Source organism: Lactuca sativa, chromosome 9 (assembly GCF_002870075.4).
Source record: "Lactuca sativa cultivar Salinas chromosome 9, Lsat_Salinas_v11, whole genome shotgun sequence".
Classification (NCBI taxonomy): Eukaryota; Viridiplantae; Streptophyta; class Magnoliopsida; order Asterales; family Asteraceae; genus Lactuca; species Lactuca sativa.
In genome coordinates this window covers 62,748,970-62,768,981 of record NC_056631.2, presented here as the reverse complement: position 1 = coordinate 62,768,981, position 20,012 = coordinate 62,748,970, and the positions used below count along the sequence as shown (strand labels likewise).

General features: G+C 38.4%; 1 protein-coding gene across 1 annotated transcript; it reads right to left on the bottom strand.

The window, feature by feature from the left end:
- Positions 1 to 9,861: 9,861 nt before the first annotated feature.
- LOC111878983 (uncharacterized) lies at positions 9,862 to 10,359 on the bottom strand. The gene has a single exon (XM_023875483.1). It carries the CDS (start codon positions 10,357 to 10,359, stop codon positions 9,862 to 9,864), a length of 498 nt encoding a protein of 165 aa, XP_023731251.1.
- Positions 10,360 to 20,012: the final 9,653 nt, after the last annotated feature.

The following is a 20,012-nucleotide window of genomic DNA, read 5'->3' as shown; positions in this document are numbered from 1 at the left end:
CACTTCCTCCTCTTCCTCCCGTTGTTCTCCCTAACCCTCAAGATCGAAGATTTGAAAGGTTCAAGATCACCGAATCCCTATTGGCAATGGAACATGAAGATGGTAAACCCGTGTGTGCTCACATCCTAGGGATGAAATCACAAATTGATAGGTTGAGTATGTTGGGTGCGTCTATCTCCAATAAGTTGGTTGTGGACTGGGTTCTTCAGTCACTCCCTGAATCATATGATGAGTTCATAAGAGAGTATTATATGATGAAACTTGACGCAACCCTCATTGACTTGACTTACATGCTTATTGCTGCTGAATCAGAAATGATTTGGCGAGGTAATGGAGCATATTTGTCTGATAATTCAACCAACCATGCTTTCGTGGACACTCTAGGAGAACCCACCTGTTCCTGCTGCCAAGAGAAGGGGCAATGGATACGAAGCTACCCGAAGGACCTGAAGAGTCTAAGAGATGGGAGAGTCAATAAGTATGGCTCTACTTCAGGTATAAAATCCACTATCTAACTCCATTTGAATTCCTATTCTTTATTCATAGTGTGATAAGATTACATTTGCATGTTTTTTTGCAGGATTAGAGAAAAGAGAGGAAGTTTGATGGAAGAGCAAGATGAGTCTAATCACGAAGAAATGGATTTCGATCGCATGAATTCGAAGATCAGATTTTGAGCTTAGGAAGTTAATAGTTTTTCATTTGAATTTTGCATTGTAAGGAAATGTTTTCCGCTGTTTTTATGAATAAAATAAATTTTGGTTTTATCTTATTTGTTTATCCTTGCAATGAAATATATGAAAAATTGATGTTTGTGTACTTCTATTATTAGCAAAATGGATTTGATTCTTAATTATGTTATTTGTGGAAATGTCAAAAGTTTACCAAATAGGGAGAGTTTCTCATCGCCCAAGTTTCAATTGGACAGAAACTTGGAATCATGCAATGTGTATTGTATGATGAATGAAAAACTTTCACATTTGGGAAACTTAGGCTAATTCTTTGACAAAGTGTCAATTGAAGGACAAGGAGATTAAGTACACTAGGTTGTGCGTTGATCAAGTCACCCACAAGAGTGACAAAGATATTCGTCATGATTTACTAAAGTTTAGTAAATATGATTATACTTATAAGATTAAGTGTAATTTTGAGTTGATTGAAAGAGTTTCAATGAATAGTAGAACGAATAAAGAAGAATCAAGTAGGCAGAAAGATAAAAGTTTCTCCTTTCTAGGAAGAAGGAAGAGTACCTTTTATTGTGTTTTATGATAAGTCTTAAAGATTAAGAACTATGTCTCAATAGATCCTCTAAGTGAGTCTTAGTGCAATTGCATGTCTAAGAAGAGGAATCAAGTATTGTAGAAATGGTTAAATCAATAAGTCAATCATACTTCGTTCCAATATCAAGTCTTAGAGTCAAGATTATGACATTGAGTGAAAGGTCTTAAGTAGGCTTATAACACTCATCAAATGTGGAACTTGGAAAATTTTTCTTATTCTTACACATTTGAAATTGGTAAGTTGTGCTGTCTTGGGTAAGACAAAGACCAACTAGGACCAATTATGTGAAGTGTTTTGTCTTGATAAGAACTACACTAACTCTTGAGTATTTGCTTTGTCAAGAAATGTTTCTTGACAAGAGAATCTTATATGTCAAGGAGTCAGTGGGAGTCTAAATGGCCTTGAAAGGTTTCAAGAACAAATCAAGAATAAACCTTATCGATCATCACTAGCACACGACTTGAGGTTTACAACCTATCGTGCTGACATTATTTTGTTTTTGTGCCATTCCAATTGAATTAATTGTGTATGTGAGTTCTATGAGTTCTCATTTGAATGCATACTAAAGCCTTAGTCGATGGAAAGTACATTGATATATAAGGACAAGTTACTAAACTACTTGGAAGACATGGTGGGCACTCGTGTTACCATAGGGCAAGAAATCAAGATTAAGAAAGTTCAGTCCATATGAGTTTGGATTTGTCGCAAACCTTGGTTTTGGCAAATTCACATGGATAGGAACTCATACACCATAAAATCTAAGTGTCATAAGATTCCCTCCTTCATGAAAATGACTGTGAGGAAATGCTTTCACTAAGAGAGATCTTAAGAAGATAGCAATTGTGAAAATTGTATTCTCAAATTCGATTATGGTTACGGCATCCCATTCCATAGTTCGAATTGTGAGATTTGGCAATTAGTTTGAACATTTGGAACTTAGTAACATAAGTTCTAAATTATTTAAGCACACATATGAGCTATCTAAGCCAAAGGTGTATAAGTTTAAGAAGCTTAGATAAAGGCTTATCGAAGCATCTGGTATTAAAAAAATGAATTTCAGAAATTCAATAGGCATTGTTTTTCTGGAAGCTCATTTGTTTTTTGAATACATGTCAAAGCTAGTGGGAGCATAAGTGTTATGCTTATACGATAATAATCATCATGATAGTGGGAGCATAAGTGTTATGATTGTATGATTATTATGGCGAGCATTGCAAGTTAGCAATATTAATTATAGAAAAACAAAGATTCAATTTGCAAAGTTGCATGGGTTAAAAAAAATTGTTTTTGCTATAATTAAGGGAGAGAATATTATACTTCGTTTCAAAATCTAAAGCTTAGATTGAGAAATTTTAATATTTTCAGTCAAAGGATACATTGTGTGTTCTTAAAATTCGATTATGATTACGGCATCCCTCTTCATAGTTCGAATTGTGAGAACATGACACATAAAATATTATGGCAAAAGATTGGTAAAGTATCATATCTTTATGTATGACATTATGCATCGTGTCCCATACGCTTCGGGTATAGGATCGATTGCAAATGCTATAATATTTACCATTCTAAAATTTTTCCAAATGTCTAGCGCATTAAGAGGGAAAAAGGACTAGAATTGGTTTTGACTAAAATAATTAAACAACTATCAAAGGACGATCCAAAGTTCACTGAGGATTGGTTGCTTGTGAGTAGTTGGGAGTATGGTATTGGATGGACCATATCGACATTATTATGAATAGATAAGATTCTATTAAGAATGAGTTGTTATATGGCAAATGTGGAAATGTTTCCATATTGGGAGTTGGATATTGAGAATCTATGTCTAGATTAGAAACTTTTATGCAAGAAGGATGTTCAAAGGAATGCACTTTGAATGTGAGACTTCACGTCTATAGAATTGTCTTGTAACAATTTCCTATAGAGTACTTTGTAATTTCATTGGCTAAGTCTTGGTGACTTTTGTGCTATGATTTTGCAAAGGGATCGTTGCATAAAATGTTAGAATCTAGCATATTCAAGTAGTGGCAAGAACCTTGTGTTCTTACACTAATAATTAGGATTAAGGAATTGTGAAATGAGCATCATTGGAAAAGTTTTCACGTGATCTATTTCACAAAGCATGTACCATAGGAAACAAAGTGTGCATGTTTAGAGCATGGGACAATTGTTGTTGTAATTCAAGTAATAAGTTGATTATCTGAAACATTAAATGATAAATAATGAGTAATCAATATGGTGGATAAATAGAAGTGTTTTATTTACTCTCACAAGTTTGGGGCCATATAGGATTAAGTATTATTGTTGTGTTTCAGTTTGCATGTTTTGACTTCCAGAATAACTAAGTTATTCAAACATCCACAGTCGGTCATACGTTAGGAGTAGGTATGAATAAAGACTGACATGAATCTGTGTGTAGATTGTCTGAAGTGTTTAGACATGGCACAAGTTTGTTGCAGAATTCATGAAAGCTTTGATAAGATTAGAGTATTGGATTAAACCCACGCTCACTTGGATCACTTCATGGTTTTATCACGAGTGATTAGTGAGACGATAATATTGTATATTCTTGAAACCGAGACATGTGAGTTGTTATTTTTTGGTCGGTTGCACATTGATAATAGGTAAACGCACCAGTAACTTGGTGTTATAAAACTTATTGTTGTGTATGATTCGATCAGTAAATGCAAGCGAGCATTTGAGTCGAAGTTTATCCATTCCTCTTACCTAAAGTGGGATAAAAGTGATATCTATGGGCCTCTCAATGATTTAGTGATGACACCTAAGCGCTTGGCCAAGCCAGGACTAAGTTGATGTATTCAATTGTAGTCTGTTGGCTGTCGTCATAAATCGGAAGTCGGGAAACAGTATAGAGAGAATGATTGAAATTCATGTTTTTTTGTCTATACGATATCTTGAGAATGGAGGAATATATAATCCCTTATCTAGAGGACACGCTATCTGATAAGATCATAGTTGACAGCGGCTTTTGAAAGCTACGATTGTTGATCAGGTTCTGAAGTCATACGGAAAATAGTTATTAGATTTATCCAAGTGGGAGACTTTTGGATTAGTGTCTAAGTCCATAACTATTTTGGTATGTACTTGACCCGATTATGAGCATGGTCCTTTTGGGTTGCCTTCACCATAGCAATATGTAGGATGATTTAAGAAGAGAAAGGTTTAAATATGATTTATTAATATATTATGAGAATAATATATTAAAGGACAAATCATATTGTTTAATTAATATTAGTCAAGAATTAATTAAGAATTAATTTTGTGGCTAAAAGAGATTAATTAAATTTAGGGGACTGGACTGCAATTATTGGATAATTGAGTTATTGGGCTAAGGAATGCTAAAGGAATAAGGGGTGAACGAAATTATGATGGAAGCCCATCATATTTTCGTCCATAGCCTTATCCAGAAGGTTCCATGGGCTGCTTAGAGTTTAAGCTGTCCATTAGGGTTTTGACTGAAACCCTAGCAGCCTACACAAGTATATAAAGGACCCCTTAGGCCCCAAAAACATGGACAACTGAGTCTCTAGGGTTTCCAGCCGTTTTTGGTGCCTCTCCTCTCTTCCCTCTTCATCCAAGTTGCTTAGTGGTGTTTGTGACTCCATTAGAGGTGCAACACTTGAGGCACTAAGCTTTTGAAGCCAATCTAAGCAAGGAATTGATTGTTATTGCTATATAACAATCAAAGGTAAATCTATAAACCCTAATTCAGTTTATAATATGTTAGATCTAAGTTTATTAGTCTTGGATTTAAAGCATGTACAATAGAGAAACCTAGATCCAAGCATTAGGGTTTGTATAAGCACATAGGATTGTTCTTATGCATAAAACCCATCAGTTTTGAACCGGTAATATCAATCCAAACTCACAGCTCCAACTCAACTGCCTACAATCACCAAGTGACTAACCTCATCAAAATCCTGAAATACCCTCAAGGTCAAACTTGGTCGACCATGGTCAAAGTCTAAATCAATAGTCAAGGTCAACAGTCCATGTTGACTCAACTCGTCGAGTGCATCTACTGACTCGCCGAGTTCCTTCACATCTCAGAAAATCATGAAAAAACTCAAGACAACTCGTCGAGTTCTTCAACATCCAGAAAGCGGGAAAACCCGACTCAACTCACCAAGTTGGCTAGGCAACTCGTCGAGTTTTCCTAGTCTTAAGGCATTCAGACACTTCTAAGTGAAACCAAAGTCCCAAACTATAGATCTGGTCCCTTAGGACTGAAATACCACGTAAAGTTGCTAGCTTTACGTCCATGCATGGCATCAAGAGGGCTAAATCACTCAAACAAGGCTTATCAAGGGACTTAGAGCATGAAGGAGGGCCAAGACTTGATAAAGTTGGCAACTTTAAGTCCATGGAGGCCATGAGATGTCCAGATCTGAAACCATGGCTTCATAACATGCTCAAATCCAAGAATGGTCCCAAAATAAGCTAATAATGGTCATAAACTTTCAAAATAAGAGATATACCAAAGGGATGATCAAGATAATGACTTTATACCTTCAAATGGTTGCAACAACACCGAAAATCCCGGATCTAAAGCTTCTTCCTTCAACTTTGCACCACCAACTTCACACTCCTTCAAGAAAAGCACCAAAGAACACTCTTTAAGCTCACACACACTCAAAATGGGGAAAGATGCATGATTAGGGTTTTCTCTGGACTGAGGGGATGGTGAGGGAGGCTAAAAATGGTTCATAAGGTCTTTTAATAGGGTGAAAAACCATGAAAATTAGGATTTCATGTTCAACCCTCAACTCCTCAAGTTGGGGCCTTCCAACTCGTTGATTAGACCTTAAAGATATGTGTCCATTTAAAACTCTACACGACGAGCTGGAGCCTTCCAACTTGTCGAGTTGCCCTGAAAATGAATATATATTAAGCTTTAAATTCATACCTGGGAATCGGAGTGTTATAACTCTCCCCCACTAGAACTAGGCTTCGTCCTCGAAGCCAGCTGCATTGTACAAATCTGGATAATGCTCCCGCATCTCAGCCTCTGGCTCCCAAGTCTACTCGGATCCCTTCTAATGCTGCCATTATACCTTTACCAAAGGTATCTCCTTGTTGTGTAGGACCTTTACCTTTCTTTCCAAAACAACCACCGACCTCTCAACGTAGTTCAGGCACTCGTCAATCTGAATATTATCCAATGACACAACCGCGTCCTCATCCAATATGCACTTTCACAACTGCGAAATGTGAAATGTATTGTGTATCTTACTGAGCTCCTCCGGGAGATCCAGTCTATACGCCACCTTGCCAACCCTGGCTATAATCCGAAATGGCTAATGTATCGGGGACCCAATTTTCCCCTCTTCCTAAATCGGATCACACCCTTCCAGGGTGAGACCTTCAGCAACACCATGTCACCGACCTGAAACTCCAACTCAGATCGGTGCCGGTTAGCGTAACTCTAAGCAGTCTGCAACCGCTGCCTGATCTGCTGAATCATCTCGGTAGTCTGCAAAACCACCTCCGTCCGACCCATCGCCCTATAACCAACCTTGCCTCAACAGACTAGGGTACGACATCTCCGCCCATACAACAACTCAAAAGGTGGAGCACCAATGCTAGAGTGAAAGTCGTTGTTGTAGGAGAACTCTGTAAGGGGTAGGTAGGAGTCCCAACTCCCACCAAAATCAATAACGCGGGCCCTCAACATATCCTCGAGGGTCTGAATGTTCTGCTCTCTCTAGCCGTCTGTCTGCGGATGATAAGTTGTGTTGAAATGCAGCCTCGTGTCCAATTCCTCATGGAACTTCTGCCAAAACGGGAGGTGAATTGAACGTCACAGTCTAACACAATAGAGACCGGTACCCCATGACGAACAATGATCTCGCGGATATACATATCGGCCAACTTCTCGGCCGTTGAACTCTCCCGAATGGCCATAAAATGGGCGCTCTTGGTAAATCGATCCACGATGACCCATATAGCATCAAAACCCTTTTCCGTCCTCGGCAACTTGGTGATGAAATCCATCGTGATCTGCTCCCATTTCCACATGGGAACCTCCAGAGGATGCAACTTTCCATGCGGCCTCTGATGCTCGACCTTGACCATCCTGCAGGTCAAGCACCTCTCGACGTACCAAGAGATATCTCTCTTCATGCATGGCCACTAGTAGCTCAGTCTCAGATCCCGTTACATCATGGTGGCCCCCAGGTGAATAGAAAAACGAGACTTATGAGCCTCCTCCAATACAATCTGTCTGACCCCATCAAACACAAGAACCCAAACCCGACCACAACGGGTCAACAAACCACTACTTTCCATAACAAATCTGGTAATCTCGCCCTTGATCCTCTCAACCTTCCAATTTTCCTCCTGTACTCCCACAAGTGGAGAATCCACAGATATCCTCATATACAATGCCAGAACAGCAGATCCAGGCAACTTGCGGCTCAGGGCGTCCGCCACAACAATCGCTTTACTCGGATGGTAAAGGATCTCGCAGTCATAATCCTTGACTACGTCTAGCCACATGTGTTATCTCATGTTCAGGTTTGGCTGATCCATGATATGACTCAAGCTCTTGTGGTCTGTATAGATGGTATAACGAACCCCATATAGATAATGTCTCCAAATCTTGAGGGTGAATACTGAAGGGTTTTGAGCACTATAACATTCCTATGGTGCACATACAACCCTAGATGCTTTGGATCTAAGTTTTCTCTAGTTATACATGCAATTTCATTTTTCCAAAGCATGAAGCCTAACTAGCATACAACTTTGATGATTGAAACATAAAAACAAGTAAGATGATTACCTCTTTGTTGTATCTTGTAGAACTTGGCCTTACAGGAGCTTAGAACCTCAAATACGATGCCTAAAATGTGTCACAAACACCAAGAACAATGGAGGACAATGAGAGAGAACTTGGAGGCCCCAAAATCGGCTAGCTTCTTCTTAGAATACTCTTGTATCCGATTTTAGGGCTTAGGGGTTACATTTTTAGTGTAGAATTACAAGGGTCACTTGTAAACCCTAATTCATTCACTTAGGCTTTTAATCCAATAACTCATTTGGACTAACACTTCATGAACTCTCATATAAGCTTAGTCCATTGCTAATCAATAATGGATCATTAACCCAAACTATTGTTGGGTTTTGAGCATTCTAACACTCCTAAGTGTACATGCAACCCTAAATACCTTGGATCTATGTTTTCTCTATTATACATGCAAATATGAACATCCAAGGTATTATCCTAATCTAGCATACAAAACAATGAATATAACAAGATAGAATACATACCTCTTTGGTGTAGAATGTTCTCAAGAAGCTTGAGTGCCTAGTGCCCCAAGTGTGACACCTCAAATGGCTCACACAACATCAATTGCTTTTGGAATAACCTTGAGAGAAATGTAGAACACTTGAAAATCGGCTAGCCCTTCTCTTACTTCCATAGTGGCCGATTTTTCCAAGAGTATGATCTTTATATAGTGTTACAATTAGGGTAAACCCTAGATTAATTCTTGATCAATACTAATTAAATAGACCATGCTACTATCAGGTCAAGTACATACTAATTATAGTTATGGGCTTAGACACCTAATCCAACAGTCTCCCACTTGGATAAGTCTAATAACTATAACAGCCAATGCAACTTCAAAATCTGATTAGCAATCGCAGATCTCAAAATCCGCCATTGAAATCTGACGCGTCCTTTAGATAAAGGATCATACAATCCTCTATTCTTCAAGATATCATGTGGACAAATATATGGAACATAGTCATACTTATTTTCCAGCAGTTTGTTTCCCGATTTCTGATTTGTTTGACATAGAACTTAATTGAACACATCAATTTTGTCTTGACCGGGCCCGACACATAAGTCAAAACAAAATCATCGAGGGGCCCAAGATATCTCTTTTAATCCTCCTAGGATAAAGGGAACAAATAAACTTTGACTTATATGCTTGTACTAATTACTTGTTAAATTATACACAACAACACGTTTTATAACATCAAGTTACTGATGCATTTTCGTACAATCAATGCACAACCAACTCATAACCAACAACTCATATATCTTGTTTTGAAGATCATATGATATTATCGTCTTACAATCACTCGTGATAAATTCCATGAAGGGATTCATGTGAGCATGGGTTTAATCTAGTAATCAAATCTTATTTCAGGAGCATGCATGAATGTTTCAGCAAACTTTTGCTATGTCTAAACACTTTAGACGATCTACAAACCTATTCATGATAGTCTAACTTCATAACCTACTTCCAAAATATGACCGAATGTGGAAATTTTGAATAATCTTATTATTCTGGAAGTCAAAACATGCAAAATGAAACAATAGTAAACGATTGACACAAGATAGTAACTTTACTCATAACCTATGCCCGACATACCTATCATGTACGCCCTGCATAGGGACCAAGTTTGAAAACAAATTTTATAATATGAATCTTTATGAGAAATACCTGGAACACGAGCGTTACAATTCTCCCCCCACTTGAATCAGACTTTGTCCTCAAAGTCTGCCTCTGCAAACAACTTTGGATAGTGCTCTCTCATCTCCTCCTTAGGCTCTCATGTCCACTTTGAGCCTTTCTGGTGCTGCCGTTGCACCTTTAATAAACCCACTTCCTTGTTTTGCAAAGTCTTCGTCTTCCTATCGAGGATCGCAATCGGTATTTCTATGTAGTTCATGCACTCATCCACATGAATTTCCTCTAACGAAACCATTATGGAATCATCGACCAAGCACTTCCACAGCTGAGAGACATGAAAAGTGATGTGAATCTGATTGAGCTCCTCGGGTAACTTCAAACGATAAGCAACCCTGTCCACCCAGGCGATAACCTTGAAAGGGCCAATATATATGGGCCCCTGCTTTCCTCGCTTCCTTAACCAGATGACAACTTTCCAAGGAGATACCTTCAGGAGTACCATGTCCCCGACTTGAACCTCCAAATACGATCGGTGCCTATCAGCATAACTCTTCCGTCGGCTCTGCACAATCTGCAACCTCCCACACACCTGTTGGATCAATTCGGTAGTCTGGAACACCACCTCTGTGCTGCCCATGACTTGTTGGCCAACCTCGCCCTAGAAAATTTGTGTCCAACACTTTCTTCCGTAGATCATCTCAAAAGGAGGTCGATCAATATTTCCATGGTAGTAGTTGTTGTTGTAAGAAAACTCAACCAATGGGAGGTATGTATCCCAACTACTACAAAAATCCAACATGCATGCCCGAAGCATATCCTCCGATGTCTGAATATTCTGCTCACTTTTCCCAATAATCCATTGTAATATCTTCCCATTTCCAAATGGGAACATCCAACGACTCCATATTTCCGTGAGAATGATGATGTTCGGCCTTGAATTTCCTACAAGTCAAGCACCTCTCCACATACCAGGCCACGTCCTACTTCACACAGGGCCACCAATAATCAAGATGGAGGTCTCTCTACATCTTTGTTGCACCCGGATGAATAGAAAACTTCGACTTATGTGCCTCCTCCATCAAAATCTGTCGCGTACCCCTGAAATATGGAACCCAAACTCTCCTATGAAGGGTCAATAATCTTCGTCTATCATAATCAAAAGAGGAAACATGGTACACTATACGCTCACTCTTTCGGTGCTCCTCTTTGATAGCCTCAACATGAGCCTCACGAATCTGCTCCAAAAGTGGGGTAATCACCATCATCCTCAGACATACACCCATGATCGGAGTACCAGCCACCTTGTGGCTAAGAGCATTGGCACCACGTTGGCCTTTCTAGGGTGATAAAAGATCTCACAATAATAATCCTTCACCACATCGATCCACTTGCACTGCCTCATATTCAAATTGTGTTGATCCATTAAATACCTCAAAGTCTTGTGGTCTGTGTAGATGACACAATGAACCCCATACAAGTAATGAAGCCAAATCTTCAAGGCAAAAACCACCACCCCTAACTCCAAATCATGGGTGGGATAGTTCGCCTCATGAGGCTTCAGCTCCCTTGAATCATAAGCAATCACATGACCTCTTTGCATCAACATTGCACCCAATCCCATAATCAACGCATCGCAGAACACCACAAAATTATCCACACCCTTTGGCACGGTCAATATCGGAGTCTCACATAACTTCTGTCCCAAAGTCTCAAATGCCACCTGCTACTCAGGCCCCCAACAGAAAGTAACATACTTCTTCGTTAACCTGGTCAACAGAACTGTGATCCTAGAGAACTTATCAATAAATATCCGATAATACCCAACAAAACCAAGAAAACTGTGAATCTCAGATGGAGTCCTCAAAACCTTCCACTGCATCATGGCCTCGATCTTGACATGATAAACCATTATACCCTTCTGATTGACAAGATGCCCTAGAAACTGCACCTCGTGTAACCAGAACTTACACTTTGAGAATTTGGCATATAGCCTCTCCCTCCTTAGAGTCTCCAAAACCTCCTGCAGATGATCCTTATGCTGCTCCTGGGTCATAGACTAGTCCAAGATATCATCAATAAACATAATGATAGACCGATCTAGCATCGGTTTGTAAACTCTATTCATGAGATCCATGAACGTCGTTGGGGGATTAGTGATCCCAAAAGGCATCACCACGAACTTGTAATGACCATAACAAGTCCTAAAAACCATCTTCCATACATCCTCATCCCTAACCCTCATATGATGTTAGCCCGAATGTAGATCAATCTTGGAGAACCAAGACGCACCATGCAACTGGTCAAACAAATCATCAATCCTCAGAAGTGGATAATGGTTCTTCACCGTTAGCTTGTTCAGCTCCCGATAATCAATGCACATCCTGTGGGAGCGATCTTTTTTTCACAAATAGAGTTGAAGCTCCCTAGGGTGAGCTACTCAGTCTGATAAACCCCATGTCTAACAGCTCCTACAGGTGTGTAGACAATTCTTGCATCTACGACGATGCTAACCGATAAGGTACCTTGGCTATCGGAGTCACACCTGGAATCAGATCAATACATAACTCCACCTGCCTCTCAGGAGGCACTCCGGGCAAGTCCTTAGGGAACACATCTGTATACTCTCGAACAACTGGCACATCCTTAATCGTCATCTTTCTCTCATCCCTGGTGTCTAATACATTAGCCACAAAACCAGAACAACATCTGTATACTCTCGAACAACTGGCACATCCTTAATCGTCATCTTTCTCTCCTCCCTGGTGTCTAATACATTAGCCACAAAACCATGTTGTAGATATCTCCTAGCTCTCACAACTGAACAGAGAATTGGTCCATGCTGAGCACCCTAGCCATGAATAACTAGTTCTCCCCCACTTAGGTTTCAAACCCAAACTAAATGGTGCCCAAAATCAATCATCGCCCGATTAGGGCTCAACCAATCCATTCCCACTATCACCTTGCTCTCGTAGAAAGGAATAGGAACCAAATCAATCAAATATTGCTCGCTAAATAGCTATAGAACATAACCCCAATGAACCCTCGATACCCGCACTGGACGATCTTCGACAATATCTACCTCTAATGGATAATCAAGCTCCCCTGGAGTGTCACCGAACCTCTTGTTGAGCACAAGATATATAAACGATCGGGTGATGACTGAATCAAATAGATCCAAAGCTGGAACACCTTTCACTAAGAACGTCCCTAAATATCATCATAACTATAATAAGCTTAAGCATCAAAGAAATAAATGAAATAGGGAGAAAATACATATCATTAACCACATCAGGTGTTGCACGAGCCTTTTCAGCTGACGGTTGGAAAGCTCGGCTCCTCATAACTGGCACATCTGCCTTGCCATGGCGACTATCAGTGATCTCAATGTAGATAGAGCGGGTGCAACAATTGCTCCTCCCAACTAAACTTGGACAATAGGACTTCTTGTAGCCCCTCTGATTGAAATGAAAGAAAATCAGATTCGACGTTTGGGTGGTGGGGCAATCCTTACTAAAGTGACTGGTCTTTCTGCACTTGTAGAAGTCGGACCCACCCGTTCTACAAACTCCATCGTGCGCCTTGCCGCACTTGCAACAGTGGCCCGACCCTGTTGGCCTCTCCATCATGAATTAATAACCTTAGGCTTCTTACCCGAGCCCTATAATACCTGTGTCTAAACTGGTTTCCTCTTCCTTATAGTCTCCAGATCAATCTCCCACTCGTGAGGCCGAGCTATCATGTCCTCCAATGTCTTGCAGCTAGAAATGTTCACAAAATCCCGTATCTCATCCTTCAACATATCATGATACTTGACCTTCTTCGTCTCATTGTCCGCCACATACTGCGGAACCAACAAAACACTCTCTCGAAACATGATGGTAATCTCTGCCACTGACTTAGTAATCTGACAAAGGTTCAGGAACTCCTTCGCTAGCTGATGGGCCTCGATCACCGGTGCAAAATCAGCTCTGAACCTCGTAAAAATCATCTCAAGTCATCGCCTCAACAGCCTCGCCTCCTAAGGCATGGCCTACCTCCTCCTACGACTCAAACAAAAGTTGTGCAATAGAGTTAAATGTAACCTTCTAAAATTATCTAATTTTTTGTAACATGTAACTTAGCATATTTGCTTGATAGTTAGCTAGTATTAATAGTGGTTCCTAAAAGCACAAAGCAAACAGCATTCGAGCTTCAACATAATGGAGTGGTACCCAAGGTCAAAAAAATAGCTTAAATGGACTTTAGGTGAGTAAGCCATGCGTACCACCCCATTATGCCCTGCGTACTGAGCTTCAATAGAAAAAGAAATTGGGATAAACCTGTTACACCGTGCGTACCTAGAGAGTATGCCCAGCGTAATCCACTGCTGACCAAAACTTAGCATTAAGCTCTTAATGCTTAAAGTCCAAACATCCATTTGACATATCTAAGTCTTGGGAAGGTCTTAACTGATAAATTTGGTAACTTTAAGCTTTGGTATGGATTAATAGGACCCAAAACTAAACCTAGGTCCATAAATTCATAAAAAGGCCAACAACTCATGCATGGATGGACTACAACCCTCAAGATCCAATTATTATGACTTATCAAACGCAGAAATGGCTAGAAATGATGCTCATGTTAGGTTATAAGCAAAACATCAATCTTATGGTGCACATGCAAACCCTAAAGCTTTGGATCTAGGTTTTTCTATTTGTACATGCAAAAATCTTCCAAAGCTTATAAACCCTAGATCTAGCATATCAAAATCGAAATCCACATAAATAAACTAATAAGAATGTTACCTTTGATTGTAGCTTGATGATCTTGAGCTTATGATAATCTAGCACCTCAAACGTGATGCCTCTAATGGATCACAAATAGCAAAACAATTGGAGAATCTTAGAGAGAGAGGGGACAGGTAATTTTCAGCTCAATGAATCCTTCTAGGGTTGTGGTAGCCGAAATTGTGAAGCTAGGGGGTTCCTTATATAGGTGCTCTGTTAGGGTTTCAGTCAAAACCCTAATCAGATTGCTTAGGCCTTAAACAGTCCACACGATCCTTCCAGAAGGCCTCCTATGGAAGATTTCTATGTGGGATTCCCCATAGAATTCGTCTATCCCTTCTTTAGGGTTCCTCAGCCCATATTGCAATTATCACATAATTACAATATCAGTCCCCTTATATTTATTTAATCTCTTTTGACCACAAAATTAATTCTAAATTAATTCTTGACCAATATTAATTAAATAATATGATTTCTCTTTTAATATATTATTCATATAATATATTAATAAACCATAATAACCTCTTTCTCAATTATTCATCTAGTCAAGTTGCTTTGGTGAAGGCAACCCAAAAGGACCATACTACAACCGGGTCAAGTACATACCACATATAGTTATGGCTTAGACACCTAATTCAATAGTCTCCCACTTGGATAAGTCTAATAACTATAAATGCAAGTACGGCTTCAAAATCTGATTAGCAATCGTGGCTCTCAAAAGGCGTTGTCGAACTCTGACATGTCGTTTAGATAAGGGATTGTATAGTCCTTCGTTCTCAAGATATCGTGCGGAAAATTACATGGAACATAGTCATACTTATTGTCCAGCAGTTTGTTTCTCGATCTTTGATTCGTCTGACATAGAACTTAATTGAACACATCAATTTAGTCCTGACAAAATCGATAATGAATACAAATTGGACTATAAATGATAGTAGTTATTTTCCTATGTTGATGTTAAGCAACCAAGCACTAATTAATATTAATTATGCTCTCTAACACAGTTAAAGTTACTAGATTTAATTACTTTATCTAACATGTGATTAATCCTAACTCTAATTATTTAATAATGATAAACAATTAGGTGACAAATTCATGCAATTAGAATGATCAACTATCACACTGAACCCTGATTAATATGCAATATAAACTAGAACTAAAACATGCTAGGGTTAAAATATCAAACACAAGTAAAATCAATATAAAGCATCCAATAATCAACACAATAGGATCATATTCATCATCACCAAATAGAAGTATAAGGTTTTTAGCCTCTCATGATAGCAGGAAAACACACAAAATCCAAGCAATTAAAACTACACATGAGTTTATTTAGCAAACCGGATGGATCTATGTAGAAATCTTCTAAATCTTCTTCGACTCTTGAGCTCTACTTGATTTTCAATCTTAAGTTTCCAGATGTTTTTTAATCGTAATTCTCCTCATAAAACTGGTTGGAAGTCTTTCCATTCGAACTAATAATCAAATATTTATAATTTCCATTAAACTGGTCACCGCGATGTGGTCAACCGCCACCACGTCATGGTCTTTTCGAAAAACCGTATTCTCCAAGTCGACTCATTGGTCGAGAATCTTTCGTTCACCACGCCTTGTTGGAGGATCACCACAATGTGGTCTTCTGACTTCAAGTCTTATTTTACTTCTTTTTGTCCTAGCTCCCGTTTTTCCTGCTTCCAGCTCCTTGTTTCTTTCTTTTTTGTCCCAAGCATGTCTTTGCTACTACAAAACAAATTTCAAACAAAATAAGCACCTTTTGTCCAAAATTAAGCAAAATTATAGCTAAAAGTATTAAGAGATATGCATGAAGTATATGACTAAATATGTCCATATCAACCAGGTGTCGTGCAAGTACGCGTGAACTATAGGGAGCTACCACGCGTCCCCCTCTCCTCGTGTCATGTCATCCGTATCCTGACAAATACGTTCGTCGGATGTGCGTTGCGCATTGCGCGTAGGTGCACGAGTGGGTAAAAATTAAACTTTAAAAGTTTGTATATCTCGCATACGAGCTCCGTTTCCAACCACTCTTATATATCTATGTAGGCCTCGAAGTACACTACAACTTTCCTTTTGATCGTTTTGGCTAATTCTAACTTTCGTTTCTAGCCTATATTTTATAACTGTTATGATATTATAAAAATCATAACTCTCTCATATGGGTATCTTTTAGGCGCTCTTTATCTAGAAATTCCTATTTTAAGTAGTATTATGTTTATCCTTTTGGCGACATTTACCAAAAGTCAATCGTTCTTCTCGTAGTTTTTGGCGTTGTAACTTTTAGTATGTGGTAGATTTTTATTTACCATAAAAATCATATCTCTTCCATACTAAGTCGGATTTTTACGAAGTTTATATTTTTGTAATCGTGGCAACAGGTATTTTCGAAAAATGATAACCTGCTCTTAAGGTGACACGATTTTTCACGCGCTTATTTCTGAGCCTAATTTTTGACGTAATTAAGGACAAAAATCAGATATATTTATTTATATGTCGAATGAATACAAGGTTGTCTTATTTCAAATTGTTGACAACGTTAGATTCTAACGGGGGTTGGTGACGTATTTTCGTTGTCACAACAGGTAATGATGGAAATAATGCAAAATGAATTTATGTAGTATTAGCCACACTATCTACCCAACTACTAGCAGCTTAGTAACTTTGTCGCTCTTCTTGATCCAGGTGCGAGTTATGTGCTTCGGGTAATAGTGGTCTCTACTACCTTTCACACCTACTCATACTTGTCCCAAGAAATGCATTGTAGTTGGCAAGTCACTTCCAATACGACACACGTTGATCGTTAAACACACACACACACACACACACACATATATATATATATATATATATATATATATATATATATATATATATATATATATATGTGTGTGTGTGTGTGTGTATGTGTGTGTGTCCCAACGAGTACATACAACAGATTTTACTAGACTTCACTAGGACTTTGCATCTTTACCGACGCCCTACCTTATAAATATATGCCTTATCAATATTAACTAATTATCCGAGCCGAGGACTTTGCATCTATATCCTAGACTCTCCTTCTAGGATTCCATCTACTTTACCTTGCTATGAGCTGAGGAAGAACTTCTGCCAATATTAACTAATTATCTGACGAATAAGATTACATGCCATTAAAATTAAAATAGTTTGTTGACTGAAAGATCTGACATTACAACGGTTGGACTCCCACAAGAGTTGCACAATAGTGTCAAATCAAGCAATCTAAAACTATTTGATTTTGGGAGCATGCAACCTAATGTATTTTTCAAATAACTAATTAATATCAATATAGGGTCTAAGAAGCAAATAACAAACAAATATCTTGGCTATAAGGCATCTTAAGTATCAGGCAATTCTATCTTGCAATTCCTGAAAAGATCCATAGCCTACATACTAGCATGCATTTCTAACAGTTCATATATAAGCACACATAACAATATGGGCATTTTAGGAATCACTTTCCTTTCTGACCTTCGACTGACCGTACGCATCACATTCTTTTCTTTTATTGTTATTCTTTTTTCTAAAAATATTTTTTATTTATTCAGATCCTTAGTTTGAGTCTGTAATCACATGAGTATTCATCCAATTCTCTCAAACCAGGGCTCTGATACCAACTTGTAACGTCCTGATTTTTACAATAAAATTTTTCATTTATTTATTCAAATACATCATAGTATAATTACATCATGCAGAAAACATGATGTGAATGTGTGTGAGTACACCCAATCCATTCCCTTCTCACAATCCAGAGAAATACCTAAAAATGTTTATAATCAACTAGGTAAGCATGAAGATTATTAAGTTCTCCAAAATATCATACACCACAATACACATATAATGCATACATATAATGACCTTCAGCATAAAGTTGTCCACCCCTTGGCCTTCAGCACAAAGTTGGTCCATCCCTTTTGCCTTGGCATAAAGTTGGTCCACCCCTTGGCCTTTAGCATAATGCTGGTCCGCCCGAGTCTATTGGCCTTTAGCATGAGGCCGGTTCGCCCTCAACTCCTACATAATATATCAGCACATATATAGAAGATAGACAGTCCAACATAATAGGCAATTAACTATGACATCCCCAAATTCACGGTCATTTTAAAAATTTTATTTATGCTTATTTGAAAATCAGAATATTCATTTTAAAGAATAATATTGTGGAATTTGTTCCCATAAAACATGATAAATATATTATCAAAGCATTTTCGAAGAAATGTATTTTTTATATAAAACTTTGGGATGTTATCGTCAATACAGAAACATAAGCATAAACAGACCTTACATTCATTTACACTAGTGATTTATCTCTCCTTTAATCTCTCAGTGTAATGTAGCTTCATATCGACACCTGTGATACAAATAATTGAGTGGGTCGTGTTGGGAGACCTGGTGAGTATATAGGGTTTTCAACCTACAGTAATAAAGTTATTATGTTTTATCAACAAACAATTAACACAATTACCCATCCCCATTATCTTCTTTAGTTCTTAAGGATCTACCCTAAGAATCATATATCATCCACTCATTCATTCCTAAGGATTGTCCTAAGGAATAGGCACGAAGTCCATCGCTTCCAGGGTTTATTTAACAGACACTAAGTTCATAGCTTCCAAGGTTCATCTGTAGGGTACTAAATCCATAGCTACCAATGTTCATCTGTAGGGTACTAAATCCATAGCTACCAATGTTTATTTGTAGGGTACTAAATCCATAACCACCAACGGTTCATTTATAAGGCACTAAGTCCATAGCTGCCAAGTGTTCGTGTATGAGGCACTAAGTCCATAGCTGCTAGGGTTTTTAGAGTACACCGGGTGAACACATCATTCACAATACCTGCAGGTTATGAGCTTGCTAGTGTTCCATCGGACTGTCTAGAATAGTCAGTGGTTGTCATTTATACTCTGCTAGATGACTGGGTTAACGCTAGGGTCAAGGATTCTCATCGTCTCTCACTTCTCATTATCATTCTTCATTTCTCCTCATTTATAACATCTTTCATCTTTCATCATTCATCTCATTTATCATCTACCCATCTTTACCCATTATAGTTATAGGTATAAAATACATGTACAGGTTAAATTGAATAAAACATGTATATTTTGTTCATTCATCATAGATATCAAGAACACAGATAATATGCACACATAGCACTTAATTTATATTAAATACTTCATATCTATGTGTAAGATGAAAGTAACTATGCATTCACTTGTTAAAGTGATGATTCCAACTTGGACAACGCTTCGCTTCTTCACAATATGATTTCCTTCGACGAAACCTAGTACTATTACCACTAGATTTTAGTCTAATATTTATTGCCACTAATTACGAGCGTTATTAGTTTATAAGTGTTAAACAATACTTTTCAACCACTATGTATAAACAGGAGCCAGACATAACATATCGGAGGGCATGACCATTTTGGCATATAGCACTTCTAAAATCCAACAACTTATGCGGCCCTTTAAACCAAATTCCCCGT